This window comes from Balaenoptera ricei, chromosome 9, assembly GCF_028023285.1.
Source record: "Balaenoptera ricei isolate mBalRic1 chromosome 9, mBalRic1.hap2, whole genome shotgun sequence".
NCBI classification, from domain to species: Eukaryota; Metazoa; Chordata; class Mammalia; order Artiodactyla; family Balaenopteridae; genus Balaenoptera; species Balaenoptera ricei.
The window spans coordinates 29,145,003-29,160,415 of NC_082647.1; the positions used below are offsets into that span (position 1 = coordinate 29,145,003).

Here is a 15,413-nt window from a genome sequence, read left to right on the forward strand (position 1 = left end):
TTATTTGTATTTTTACCCTTTTTTGGTTATACCACCTGTTTTCTTAAAAAAGGATCGAGATGTATTGCTCAATTGATGATAGCCATCATTTGTGGACTCACCTTTTTGATCTTTGTGTTTCTTAGAGTAAAAGTCCTCACAGTGTAATATGCAAGCATTTGAACGCTCTTTTGAGTGACCAGAAAGTTCCCATACTCTTCATTCCCATCAGCAGGCCAGTATTGGTCACATTTTCTCTGCAAAAGAGAAAGTCAAGATGCTCTTTTCATATTTCAGATGCTTAGTGTAAGTCATCCCTGAAATCAGTAAAGATTTGATACCGTGACTCCCTCATTCTTCTAAACATGTTCTTTCCATTCTAAGTGATTGCAGATTTGTTGTAGAGGAGAGCAGAGAGAGAATTACAGGGCTGAAAGAGACTTGAGACGATCAGATTCAAACTCGCCCCTTTCAGATGAGGGAAGTGAGGCCAGATGTACTGAGTTGCTATAAAGCCAGGACTAGAATCCAGCTCCCATGAGTTAAAATCTACTTCACTCTGCATCGCTTTTCAATGAACCTCATTTGCTTTTTCTTACGGATTGAAGAATGCATTTAAATAGCAGGTAGCTTGAGTTACAGTGAAACTTTTTGACCTTTAATAGTTTCCCTTTAGCTGTCATACTTACTTGAAAGGAATCCTGATTAGCTTCCCTGACTTCTGCTGCTTCCTAATGCTGACTCTATCAAAAGCAACTTAAAGCATTTCTAATCACTATCTCGGGGATGGCATAATAGATGACCTTCATACCCTTCCTTTCTCCACAAGGTTTGTTATCATGACAATAACTTCCACATTATGCTCCCATATCATTCTCCAGAAATCTTCAGCTGTAGATTTCAGTGGGCCTTGGGCAGCAATGTAAGCTTTTGGTCTGTTGTAGCCCTGCAGAAACAAATGACAAATGTTTCTTACTAACAAATTTGTATGCCATTTTTAGCTGTTCAGTTCCTAAGATCAGGAGATTTTTGCTATAAAAGAAAACCATAAAAAAAAAACTTCCAAAGCTAGAGAAACTTACTAGTACTAGCAAAGACAGCAACTCTTCTTTAGTTATAATTTTTGTCAAAAAAAGAGTTCTTTTTGCACTGACACAACCACTATTCTCTGCACCTCTAGTCTAAGTGCATTTAATCCAAGTCTGTTTACTATGCTTAACATCTGGTGCTTAATTGTGCTGCTTTGAAATATGTTTGAGGCATTAGGGCTCAGTTGTCTATAATAGTCAGGAAACCTTTGGCGTTTTCTCCTTACCCTCTCCTTGGTGGCACTGAGCAATGCTAATCATTAATAGCTATCCTTCACTTATTACCCACCGTTGGCCAAGATAGTTTACAAACATTAACCTTAACCCTTAATTTATATGCAAAATGGAAGCATCATCCCTGATTTGGAGATAGGAAACTGAAGTTCAGAGGAGTTAAGTGGCTTTCCAAGCTTTCACAGTTAGCCAATGGCAGAGCTGGGATTCAAAACCAGTTCTAACTCCAAAGCTCATATTCAATCTGACATACACACTTCCTGCTATGGAAGCCTGAAGTGGTTGCCTACAACAAACCTACTGTATACTTATATTTGGTACTCACTTCTTTGAATTAACTGTTCCAAACAGCATAAACCTGAAGGCAGCTAGACTGCAAGGTCAGTGTCAGGAAAATAACTGAGTTCCATTGGCATTCAACTGACCACAGGAAAAAACCCAGTAAGTTAGTCAGTGGTCTACAGTCCCTGGAGATCTCCAGTAAGTTTCACAAAGCTGGGTATCCTGAGAAGGGCCCAAGATTATAAAGGCTGGTAACTGGTTTAGAAATCATGTGTTTGCCTTTTAGCCAGTACTACCCTGAGAATTTTTCAGTCAAAATTTATCTATCAGCTGCTATCTACATAGTAATGTGCTAGGAGCTATGGGACATTCCAAATAAGCGCTGATCCTATCCCTCTTATTTAAGGAGCTATAAAACTATCAGAATATATACATCCTACCTTGAATGTAATTCCTCAGCCTGAATTCCCTCTCTCACCCAGGAGATAAACCAAGTACAATAGCTTGAATGCCCTTCAATCTGAAAACCTTTAGCTACGGGATCTCTTACTACTAATTTGTATTTTTTATTATCTTTCATGCAATACTTATTACTATTCTATGTACAATACCATGGTGTAATAAATTCATAGTTTAACATAATTTTCATAAAATTTCAGTTGAAACATGCTTACATCAACATAATTGGCATTGATGTAATCAGTCAGTTTGCCATCCTTTTCAGCAAGTTGTGCAAGCTTAACCCTACTATGATCATCTGTAATAAAAAAAAGAAAATATTTCACTATAGCATGAACTGCTTTTCAGCATAAAGTTCATTTATATTTACATAATAATTTATCAAATACAATTAAAATCAGTGCAAACATCATTTACTTTAGTCAGCTTTTGGAGGATACAGAGATGACAAAAATAAAGATAAACACAACAAAATCCTCTTTCAAGGTTTCCAATGTGGAAGGTGAGAATGGACATATACACAGAGAGGAATGTTCCGGTGTCAAGAGAGAGGTGCAGAGTCCTAGAGGGACACGAAGACAGAAACTGTATTGGTTTGGGATGAAAATAAACCTTTTCATAGAGGTTGAATCCTGAAGTTGGCATCTTAGATGGGTTTCTAAAGGCGGATACTGGGGCTGTGAACACTGCAGAGCCAGTGAAGGGGAGAGAAGAGTGACGGGGGTGTCGGAAAGCTCAGGAAGGATGGCAGCATGCATGTTCTGAACAGGAGGCTGATGGCAGAAGAAGAAGTAGAGAAGGAAGCAGAAGGGGTCTAGAAAGTTTCCGTGAATGGTTAGAGCAAACAGCTCTTTCAAGGGAAGACCTCAAAGAGGAACTATTGCAAAGGGAGGCAGGGCAACGACTGCCCCAGAACGGAGGACACGGATCCTGTACTGTCGGTGAAGAGGGGATGAAAACCGTGGTAACTTATACATGGTGCACGGTCATAATTAAAAGTGTTGAAATGAGGCATTTGGGATTAAATTCAGTTCTACAGAGAAACTATATTTGGAGGAACTGCATAATAAGGAAAGTGTCACTAGAAGGACACTTGGTGATTTCACTGGGCAGACTATTGTTTTTTCAAGGATGAAGAAATGAACACAGACCAAACTATGACAAGTTAAAGAGACGTTCTGGGATAATAATACTTTGGTGACATCAGCAGCTCGCAAAGATGCAGGAAATGTAGGCAGAAATAGATGTGTGGCCATGGAAAGATGGGCTTGGATGCCAGGCTACTTTTGCATTTTGGTTTTCGGATTTTCAGAAGGGTATTACTGGGTAAGTTTTCCGGGTTGCTTTTCTTCATCTCAAAGTAGGACTGTTATTACCTCTGTCTTGCCAGGTTATTTCAGGGATGGAATGAAATGACGAATTCACAGTGCCAGGCACATAGTAGGTGTTCAACAAATGTCAACCTCTATCTGCTTCTTAATTAGCTGGTGGGTATTTTCTATTTAGCTTGTAGAGAGAATGGTCTAACAACCACTTCACCCTGTCCAAGAAGCAACTGAGTTTTTATGTGCAGCAGGATAGCTGCTTCTGTTGAGAAAGACAAACATGAAGCAGAACTTTCTATCAAAATGGAAAGACTGGTGTAGACCTTGTGGGAAAAAAAGACAGCATCCATGCAAACTACTTAGAACTGTGATCGTAAAAATTCCCATTCCAGAAACTAGAATGGAACCAGAATTTAAATAACCAAGCTGGTAATACCATGTTCACGTGAATCTAGGAAGGCCCACTGAATATATAAGAAAGGATATAAGTTGAAGTTTTGGGGAAGAATGAAGATGAACTTCAAGAAATGGAGGGGGCTATAAAGGAAAATAAAAGGGAACAGATGTAAATAAGAGGTGCTGCAATAAGACGGAAGAAACATGCTAATTTCATACAAAAAAATAGGTAAACTTGTCCTAAAGAAAAAAGCCAGAAAGCTGCTCATGGAGGAGAAAAAGAGAGGTCAGCTAAGGTAGTAAAGGGAGAGAAGAAATAAAAAGAATGAATCCAATTAACCCTTTATCAGACCCCAGGGGAGAATGGCAAGAGAGGAGGGAAAAGGGTAGAAGGAAAAAATAGAGTCTAAAGAAAATCCCATTTCATTGGTAAATTCACATCAAGTAGGGGGATCTCAAGTGAAAATAGGACTATGGAATATAAATAATGACAGAAAACCATAAGAACAGATTTACAGGCCATGGGGTCTGAAGAAAGGACTGGATTAAAATATGAGTTTAGGGCTTCCCTGGTGGCGCAGTGGTTGAGAATCTGCCTGCTAATGCAGCGGACACGGGTTCGAGCCCTGGTCTGGGAAGATCCCACATGCCACGGAGCAACTAGGCCCGTGAGCCACAATTACTGAGCCTGCGCGTCTGGAGCCTGTGCTCCGCAACAAGAGAGGCCGCGACAGTGAGAGGCCCGCGCACCGCGATGAAGAGTGGCCCCCGCTTGCCGCAACTAGAGAAAGCCCTCGCACAGAAACGAAGACCCAACACAGCCAATAAATAAATAAATAAATAAAATAAATTAAAAAAAAAAAAAAAAGAAACAGATGTCATTAATTGCAGAATGTATTTAAACTGGAGTGGTAAAACACTCCGTATTATCTAACGCAAGTCTCATCCCCTGATGCAAAGGTCCTGAAACAGCTACACCGATGTCGGCTGTCAGAGGACTTCAGGACATTGAACTAAAAGCACCGCAACGACAATGACAACAAGTCAGAGTTGAGTGAAGGATATACTTACAGGCAACAATATTTATGTATCGGTTCTTGTGCTTATTGTCAGGGTGATTGGAGCTGTCTGCTGTGATACCTAAATCAACAGTACAGCTCTGCACCTCCTGTAAAGAAATTGTACGCATAACGTTTTAACACACATCCTTTCAAACAAAGTGCCTTAAAATATACTACAGAAGACAAAACAAACAAAACAATCTATCCAAAAATTATTTTTTATATGTTACAACTATTTCTTGGCTAAAAGAAAATGCAGTGAAATAATGCCTTACCTGGTAAAACTCTTTCAGTGTCTAATGAGGGAATGAATGCCAAAAAAGTAAAGAAATCAAATTCCACAGCACACGACAAATGAGAAAAGAAAGTGTTCATATTAGGTTTACAATGGAAAACCATGATCATGCAATAAATACATTTGTCAAATACTAACAAAACAGAATGTTTCAAACAGTTGCATGCAAATCAAAACTTCTAACAGTTTGGAACCTTAACATTATGTAAAAGGAAAAAAATAACACTTTTAAAAGGGGACAGTGGTATAATAATATGATGAATTTTAAAAATGCTGATGAGAAAAACCACATACTTGATGACACATTTTAACATACTAGTCAGATTTACTAATATTCAAATATAATTGTATTTGATCATGATAGAACTATTTAAAACTGAATTAGTAGTACATTTTTTTTGTTTGTTTATTTTGAGTAATTTTAAAGAGTAAACAGTTTCCTATTAGGTGGTCTGTAGAGCTGTCAAAACATTAGAAATCTCCTGAAATTTTTTTTTATCATATATACTATGTCTTTTGAAACAAAATTTAGATAGTACTACTTTCTACATATTTAATTAGTAGACCTCTCCATTTCTCTTTTAAAATGAATTAAAATCCTTCCCAGGGATGTCTTCTATCTAAATATATTAGTTTGGAATTTACAATTATTTAGTACATATTAAGATAATAACATGAAAGCTTTATAATTTTTGAGAAAGTATATAACTTAAATATAAATCTGATTCATCAGCAAAATGGCTCAGCCTTTCACTAAACAAGCTTTTAAGGCCTCTTCTGGAGCAAGTCATTCTGACTCTAGATTTAAAAACAATTTAATATATGAACCACTGAAAAGGTGTAGCATTATTAGTTATTAAGCTAACTACTAAGTTAATGAAAAGTTTTCTTCAATCAGACTGTGAGTTAAAAGCAATGGAATTAAGAAAATACTTTTTGAGTAAAAATGTGAGGTTATTTTATTAATTTAATCATTATGAACTGCTTAATAATATTCAAAATGACTTTATAGCTGTGAAAACTGTGAATCTGCCTTTGTATATATGCTTATCAGCAACTTTTACAATAAAGTGTCTATTTTTCCTTATGGCTTTTAACATCTGGAAGATTAGACACACCCTTAGCATTTTCTCCCTTTTGCAACTATGATTTTGTTTGATGGATGCCTGATAGTTTCTACAAGTTAATACTGCACCACCCAGTAACCTCTATTATGGTAGGAAAAAATAATTTGATGTTTTAAAAATATAATTCTTCATATTATTCCACTTTACTTAGTAGTCACTTCACACTGCTTTCTTATTCAATGTAGCTATGACTTAGACTTCTTTTAAGATTAAATTAGCTGATTCCTACTGTTTTTAATTTAGTGAAAACGTATATTTCATTTCTCTTTCCTTTGGTTTCTTAAAGCTTTCTGATCTCTGGCATTTTGCTTCCGTAAATACGTTCTTGTTGATCTGATTCGTGGGGAGCAGTTTCTGCGTATATTAGGGACGGTGGTATATCCTCTGATCAGGATCAGACCTCAAAGGGCTTCAAAGAGGGAGGTCAACTGAGCACTTGGGGCTGAGGTGAGGAGGCAAAAGCAATGTGATGCTTCCTGAAGGGGAGAGGCTGGGGAAGGGGTGGGGATCCCTCGATTTCTAGAATGGAAAGGACATGAGTGTTAGGTTTGAATCGCAACCCTGCTATTTATTAGTTGCTAATTAACTTCTGTGGAAGTTGATTTCATCAGCAATATGAATAGAAATAAAAACAAATAACTTCCAGAGTTGGGTGAAGGTTGAATGTAGAAGCATCTAGTACAATGATCGGCATATTAGGGAGTGCTCAATAAGAGTAACTTTGTGTTTTGTGGTTATTATTGTTAACTGTTGGTTTCTGGCACCCTATTTTGAAAAAGCTCCTTAACTGACAGTTCAGTGGGCCATGATAAATTTGCAGTAAATTTCTCTGCCCCTACCATCTAAGAGTGTTTTACAGAATAATACTAGAAAAATTTTCACTGATTGTGAAGTTCAAATGTTTTTTAGAAATGCATATTTTCTTCAGAAGATGGGGTTTTACCTTGTATAATATTTATTATGTCTTGTACAATAAGTGCTTCTGCATTTACACTGTTGTAATCCTTACAATTAAGAGCTTGTATGTACTTTGGCTGAAAATTATGAAATTTACTAGTTTACTATAATTTAGGAAATTAAAAGGAATCAGTGTTACTAATTCAGATTAAAAAAAGAATACTAGAGCTCTGATTTTATGGGAGAGAATTAACAATGTTTTTGTTTTTTCCACTATTACAACTTGAATTTTAAAATGGAAAACCAATTTTCTAAATTGTATGATAACCATAACACATATCCTAAACACATAATTGATTATGGAACTAATAATCTTGCTAGAAGTGAAAATGGTTTCAATGTCAAGAAATAGCCTATTGCTGAATTTTAAAAATTTACTATTTTCCATATTATTTAAAATAGACATATTAAAATCATACCTCAAATTCTTCAGTAAACCCACTACTTGCATGTAAGTCTGCAACATGCTTTGGAAAGTGCTTTACTGGAATTGCTCCAACATCATCTAAGTGAATAAAAAAAAATCAGGTTGGAAAGGATAATTCAACAGAAATAAATGTGCCTCTCATTTATAGAGATTTATAAAGAGGCTTCTTCTAAAACAACTTCAAAGTTCACTTATTCCTATAATCCCGACTGAATCTATGTTCAAAGAAATATTCAGCAACAATTACCAATTTTCTCTATATTTACTTTCAATCATAACCTGCATTTTAGAATTCTGATTTGATCAGGAATCTCTTTTCCTTTCATACTCTAAAGAGAAACTTAATTTTCAATGTTAAGTTATAAATAATACCACAGCCTCACTTCTTATCAACGGAATGCATCTCTTTATGGATAACTTTCTTTAACATGAGTGGGAGTTGCCTGCAAATTCTGGGGAAAAAATGCAGAAATAATATATTTTCAATTTTACCCTGGACTAAACATAATATATAGTGCAATTTCAGTTTTATAAAATTGTACAGTTTAATGCCTCTCCGTTAAAGAGTCAGATGTTTACATTTGAAAACATTTTTTCCTTCTTTCTATAAATAACACAAAACATTTATATGCAGACTATTCATTAAGGATAATGTCAAAAACCTTTGGGACTTTTAATCTGTAAAATTTCAAGAATTCTAACTTGAAAATATGCTATGTAAACAAAGTCATTGGATCTGTTAACTAATTGTGAAGGGGCCAAATTATTTTACCTGGTTCTGTTTTTTTCTTTTTTTTTCCTGGAAAGACTTTCTTAGATTAAACATATTACTAGTTCACAGCGTGCAATTTCACAATTTCCTTCCTCTGACAAGGAAACATCAAACACATTTCACTAGAACCAGTTATTTACATCAACAGATGTTCAGCATCTAGGCCATTTAATATTTTTAAGCTTCAGTTACCAAGAATTTGTTGATTTAAAAAAAATTAGAATCCATCTGTTCTCTTTTAGATGAGTATACCTGAATACTAAAATTGAATTAGCGAGTTAACCTTAAGAAACACTAGACAAAGGTGTAATTCCACCTTCACACCTACAGAAGGATCTTGCCTAGAAGTAGCTTTTATAATTAGACAAGAAAACAGAAATAATTTGTCACATTTAAATCGTTAGTTCTCCTAGTAAAGCTTCGTCAAAACCACGGATATTATCCTGCACAGCTAACCTCTTTCCACAAGCAAACTGACTACTTCTCATTTGCCATCATGTCTTTTGGTAATTCTTTTACGAATTGGTCTGCAAGTAAAAGGAGGAGATGCTCTTGATCACCATTCTTCTAAGAAGTAAAACAGGGAATTCTGGATTTCCTGGACAACCTGATTTTGGATTATTTTATTTATTGTTAATAATAAACTGTGTTGGACTTTGGATAATGGTATAGTTAATTTGCATACCCACACTGACAGGATATGTAGAAGAGGTATGTTTGAAAGTGAAGGGAACTAAACACAACAGATAACCAAGATCAATTGGTCTCAAAATTCGAAATATGTTAATGAGAAATTGTGCTGTGCTAAAAGAAAGAATTTTAATATAAACTAGAAAAACAAAACAGTGGTGGTTAAAGACACAGAACTGATAGAGTTGATAAAAGAGGTAAAAGAGCAAAACACTTCTTATTCCTATGCCTGTTGCAAATTACAAGGAAAATGCTTCCCTTCTTTTTGTTTTTTAAATCATGAGACTTCAGAAGATAACTTCATGTAGAATTTGAGCCTCAAGCAATAACATATGGCATCTCAGACAATTTAAAAAGAGGCTTCTGTACAAAGATGTAGAGTGGAATGTTTCCATTTGCTTTCCCTGGTTTGGTGACTCTCCATGTCCTTGTCTCGTCCTCTGTCCTCCAGTTCTGCTTCCTTAATTCGCACATTTCTAGAAAACTTTTTTTTTTTTATTGTTACCACTTTTCATTTTGAAATGTTATAAGATGTTAATTCAGTAAGTGTCTGTGACCTTAGTTACAGTGTGAACTCTAGGGTCAGTAAGGGTCTTAAAATGACCCTGGTTAATTCTTGAATATTGTTAACTAGGTAAGTTCTGCTAAAACAGTTGATGTTTTCCCAGGGATACAACTGACATTTTTACTTAAAGTATTTCCGGCAACCACACATTCTTTGTGCTCATGTTTTTCTTGTACCCTCACCACTTTAAAATTTCTTTTTTTTCCCGTAATGTAGTTAAGAAACCTTTTCACACATACACTCAGATAATCAGAAGGGAACTAAACTTTATCCTTATTTCTGTGGTTTTTGTCCTGTCCATCCTTACTGCAATGATTTAGTCTGACTTTTGTTGTTTAGGTTTCCATTGAAGGAATGCAAATGACTGAAAGTCAGCATTATTCCTTACTGATATTTTATTGCTATAAATATTTATGTTCTTTAACATATAACATCTGAACAACTATAAATTATTTTGCCACATCACCTGTATGGTTAAGACTGTTCAAAACATTCTTTTTATTAATTAATTACTTTAAAAAAATTAATTAACTAATTTATTTATTGGCTGCGTTGGGTCTTCGTTGCTGTGCACGGGCTTTCTCTAGTTGTGGTGAGCTGGGGCTACTCTTCATTGAGGTGCGTGGGCTTCTCATTGCGGTGGCTTCTCTTGTGCAGCATGGGTTCTAGGCACGCAGGCTTCAGTAGTTGTGGCACGTGGGCTCAGTAGTTGTGGCTCACGGGCTCTAGAGCGCAGGCTCAGCAATTGTGGTGCACGGGCTTAGTTGCTCCGAGGCATGTGGGATCTTCCTGGACCAGGGCTCGAACCCGTGTCCCCTGCATTGGCAGGCGGATTCTTAACCATTGCGCCACCAGGGAAGTCCCAAGAATGTTCAAAATTAACAAGAACAACTTATAAACCTGATGCCTGATACATAATATTTTGGGCAACACAAACATTTACTAATCTACATTATAGGCATTTGCAAAGTACTCCAATAAGGAAAAACCTTCCAACATCACGCTTTTCATTTAACATCTACCAGCTACTCAGGGTCACACTTTAAGCTATTACCTGAAATTGGAAAGATAGGTGTTGGAGGTGTGGATATTACTCGAGGGGATGTACTGTCCTCTAAGTAAAAGTGTGCAGTCTGGAAACATTTCCTGAAAAGAAAAGAAAGCAATTTATACTACTAGCTGGCATGGTCAGCAAGACAACTTCCGAGATGCTTAAAGATTATGACAGAGATCTCCAGAATTAAAACATAAGTGGAAATCATCTACTTATCACCTACTTTTACAAAACACAGTTATTAGAGAATTTTATAGCCTCCAAATTTATCTCAGCTGTACCTGTACCAGATGAAGAAGAGTGAGCAGATATCAGACATGGTATAAGCAGAGATGACACTTGAACTTGGCAGTTGGTGCCAAGGAGTAGGACACCTCCATGCCCTAGTTACTCTTCCACTGTTGCCGTATACCAGGATGTCCTGCCATCTTGGACAGGACCAGAGTGGAAAAGAAAGCCTGTCCAAAGCTATTTTCACTCAGTATTTAAGGGACCATGCCGTTCTGAGGATATTCAGCTGCTAGCAAAAGGCAGCAAGCTGTGACCATGTAGAAATGAAATTCTACTGTGGTAACATTTTGATGAAAAAAGAAGGCAGCTTTATATTATAAGTATGATAATGAAGTAATAACAAAACGAAGTGAGGAAATAGTGAGCATATAACCAAAAACAGGGGTGATTTTCTCGCCAACAGATGCTAGCCTTGATGAGAGTTTTGAGAATGAATATATTTGGAATCAATGACAACCATGACCTAAAATGTCACCTGAATCTATTTTCATTCAGATAATAAGAGTAACATCTCTCACTACAAACAATTGAGAAGAGCAAAGAACCAACTGCTGCTGTAAACTAATGCAAACTATCCTTAATTTAAATTTTTTTAAAATTAATACTGCTAATGACACTCTTTGATGTGGGTCATTTAATTTATTTGAAGCATTACTCATGAGTGGTTAAGTTTAAATGGAAAGATCTGTTTGAGTGAAAATGCCATCTCATTTTCCATTTAAAAGATCCAAGCAACAGGATATTTATCCTAATGAGCTTTAACATAACATTTGTTCTTACATGACACACTTCAACTTGTGATTTTTTTTCAATAATCATTTTCCTGCATAGAATTCTTCAGTGGCTTCCCACTGGAATTAGAATGATATTCCATTATTTCAGCAAGGGCTATAAGACCCTCTGCCACCTGGTCCCCTCGCACCCCAGCAGTTTCACCTCCTACAACTCCTTCCTGCACCCACTAGGCTCTAGCCCACCGGTCCTTTCTTTCTCCCTCTAAGAAACCCTACCAGGATCATCTCAGGGCCCTGGTTCTGGATGTCCCCTCTGGCCACTTGCCTCTTTCCCATCATTTATGCATTGGCTAAAATGCCACATCCTCTGAGAGTCCTTCTCTGACCACCTGAGCTAAAAGTACCAGCCCTGCCAGCCAAGTCACTATTCTTCCCCCTTTTGTTTGCTTTATGGCACTTATCACTATCTGAAATACTTTATTTATATATTTGTTTATTCATGTTTCATAATTTTAGTTGGTCCTCCCTCACCAGAATGTAAGCCCCCAAAGGGCAAGGTACTTTGTCTTAAGGCATTGTTAGTCCTCAGTGCTAAGAATAATGTCTGGCATGCTGTAGGTGCCCTGAAATATTTGCTCAGTGAATTCACTGCTATAATTATGAATAGTACAAAATTATATAATGTCACAAACCAAAAAAAAAAAAAAAATTCAAAGGTGACGATATTCATAGCAAAAAACTAGCCCTCTGCTGTGATGGTATAACCTTTAATAATCAAGCTTGTGAGACCATAGATAACTGACAGAACACAGGAATGTCTTCAACAGAGAAGAGGTGATGTAGGAGGAAGACGAGTGGATGTAGAATCAACTGCAATGTGGGGTCAAAGGGACCCTGAGCGAGGTTCATATCCTGGAAAGTGGAAAGAGCATGGCAGACTAATGAGAAATGGGAAAGATGAGGTCACAGGTCTCATGATAAAGAAACTGTCCTACTGAAAGTCCACATTTGAGCAGAATTGACACCAGACTGGAGCAGGAACTACAGGGAAAGCGTGGCTTACCTGTGTAACCACAGATGCAGTATTTTCTGACACACTGATATGAAAACACTGGATTTGATACACCTGCTTTTAAGATCACTGAATGAAAACCTCCTTGATTCCTCTAAAATATGGTTACACAAGCCGGTTGAAAGGGTTTCTATTTATTTTTCAATGAATCTTAAAGTTGTAAAACACCTTAAGGGACCTAGTGCAATATCACAGCTGACACAAGAGTCCCTTCCCTAGCATCTCTGACATATTAAAAAGACCCAGTTTGAATACCTTCAGTGACAAGGAGCTTACTTCTTTATGAACCATCTTTAGTTACTAGACATTTCTTGTACTAACTCAAAACTCATTCCCTTGTAAGTATCTCCAAATGGTACCCAAAGAGGAGACCCTGCTGTTCCAATGTTATGCCTCCTACTGCTGATATTTTTTTTGTATCGAGCCCCAAATCTATCTCCCTGTTACTTTGACGTATTGGCTCTCGTTCTGTGCCTTACAGAATTTTAGATTATAGTACCCCAAATCTTTTAATACCTAAACCCTACCTATCTGTGGTCCAAACCTTTTTTGACTTTTCTCCTTGAAGTTTATATCCAATAACACAAACATGTTGTAGATCATTGAACATGTCTTTTCCTGCTCTAACTCAGTATTTCTCCTCCCTGCTTTAAACATGGTTCTCCTTCTGACCAAAATGCCTCAGTCACTAATGTGCCATGCAAACACTTCCTTTTTAAAGACAACTCAGTGGTTTCTTCTTTGTGAAACAGCCTCTCATTTCCTAAGCAGACTCTTGCACTCCAGTTTCTGTTTCTACTGTACCCAACGCAAATCTCCATTCACACTCACCTTAGGACTGCTTTGAAAACTATGCTTAATTAATCCAAGGATGACCTTCACTTCCTGGACATTATTCTCCATTATTTTATTTTAAATATTTTAATTAATTGGTGGTTATAGTATTTTGCAGTATATTTGTTTTGTGCTTTTATCCTCATTATGTTTTTTTTTTAAAGATGGGGCCATATCTTTTGATGTATGTAGACTCAATTTTTAATACAATGTCAGGAGTACAATAGGTATTAAGTGTTGAATGATTAGATGGATTTCCAGTAGTAAGTAAATTCCACCAACCATAAAGTATTCGGCTGCACCCTAGACTCTCTTGCCTACCTGAGCCTCAAATGAGATTAACCTAAAATTTCAAAACATTTGGGAGGGAGAGGTGGAATACATAGCTAGAGAAAAATGAATGGATAGACGGATGGATGGATGGATAGAGGATGTGTCTGAGAGAATGGGAAGAAGGTAACATCTCTTAGAATAGGAAAAGGTAAATTAAAACATATTAGTATAGTGGTTTAACATGTTGCTAATATTCATCGTAGTATCTGGGTATATACCAGCTCTATACTTTTGAGCTATGTAATCAAACATTTGTTGGTTTTAGAAAATAAGTGGTCTTGTAATGTTACTTGCATTAATAAGTAACAAAAGAATCTTATAAATCATACCAACAATCTTAAAAGTGGGAAAAATTAAAATTAAAATAGTACAGGATACATTCTGGATGAAGATCATCCGTACATGGCTTAGGTACACTGTATAGTACAGTCTTACCTAGGAAGTGACATTCCACTTAAAAGGCAGCATGGTACTGGGAGGCCTCCGTTCTGGGTTGGTAGCTACTAGTGACCCACAAATTTAAATTTAAGATCAAGAGAGAATTCATATTGCTTCTCTTCCCACTCTCCCCAGCCAGAACAAGTGTGTCTGTGGAGAGTTCTGTTCTATATAGCTTTTGATGGAGTGCTGTTTTGTTGAATATAGCCTTGGTATTTTTCAGATTCTAACTATTAAAAAAGCTCTCCAAAATTTACCCTTTGTTGTCTTTAAAAAGAACTTTTTGAAAATATTCCTTATGGAAGTAATTTTGCATTTTAAAACTTATGATTTGGCTCACATAAATTATACCTTAAAACATCTGGAAAATAATTTCAAGGCATATTATTTAATGTATGACAAGACTCAATATCTATGGTCCATCTGTTCTGTATCAGCAGTGAATGTCTTCACATCTATGTGCTAAGTGTTGATAACTATGTCTCCTGCTAATTATCACTCAGCCATGAGGAAAAAAGTGATGACTGTTTTAAACTTATGGACATAGGTCCTATCAATCAATAAATAATCTGATTATTTAGTTTACACCTTTTCATCACAGTATTTAGAATTAAAAGCTAGAAATGTGTAATTATGATTCCATTTTTTTTGGATCCTTATACAAATATGAAACAGCATTCATCATGCTGTATTCATCACAGAGACCCTAAAGAAAGTCTGACTGCAATCTTAAAGATGATCTTTCCCCCCAAATGGTAAAAAGAGGAAAGTTTCATTCCTAGATGGGTAAGTGACTTGCCCAAGGCCATATAGCAAATGTCAGGAAGAACTGGGAAAGGGATCCAGATTTATCACCTCTGATTTTTTCTTTCTTTCTGCTACGACATGCTTCGTCTCAAGGTTTACACAAAACATGAGAGACCGAGTTAGATAAATTAGACAAAAGAGAGGATTTATTATACCACTTTGCGATTATTTTTTCTCGTAAAGAATTAGGTCA

The 15,413-nt window shown here is 36.4% G+C and overlaps 1 protein-coding gene across 1 annotated transcript in view; it reads right to left on the reverse strand.

Annotated features, from left to right (window-relative positions):
* Positions 1 to 15,413, reverse strand: part of PTPRZ1 (protein tyrosine phosphatase receptor type Z1) — a 163,886-nt gene that overhangs the window by 15,527 nt on the left and 132,946 nt on the right. Inside the window, exons 14-20 of the mRNA XM_059932670.1 lie at positions 10,712 to 10,803; positions 7,623 to 7,708; positions 5,100 to 5,120; positions 4,835 to 4,931; positions 2,258 to 2,340; positions 791 to 925; positions 102 to 236 (exon numbers count right to left, since the gene is read on the reverse strand). Coding sequence (XP_059788653.1) covers positions 102 to 236; positions 791 to 925; positions 2,258 to 2,340; positions 4,835 to 4,931; positions 5,100 to 5,120; positions 7,623 to 7,708; positions 10,712 to 10,803 — 649 coding nt within the window. The remainder of the gene's footprint in view (positions 1 to 101; positions 237 to 790; positions 926 to 2,257; positions 2,341 to 4,834; positions 4,932 to 5,099; positions 5,121 to 7,622; positions 7,709 to 10,711; positions 10,804 to 15,413) is intronic.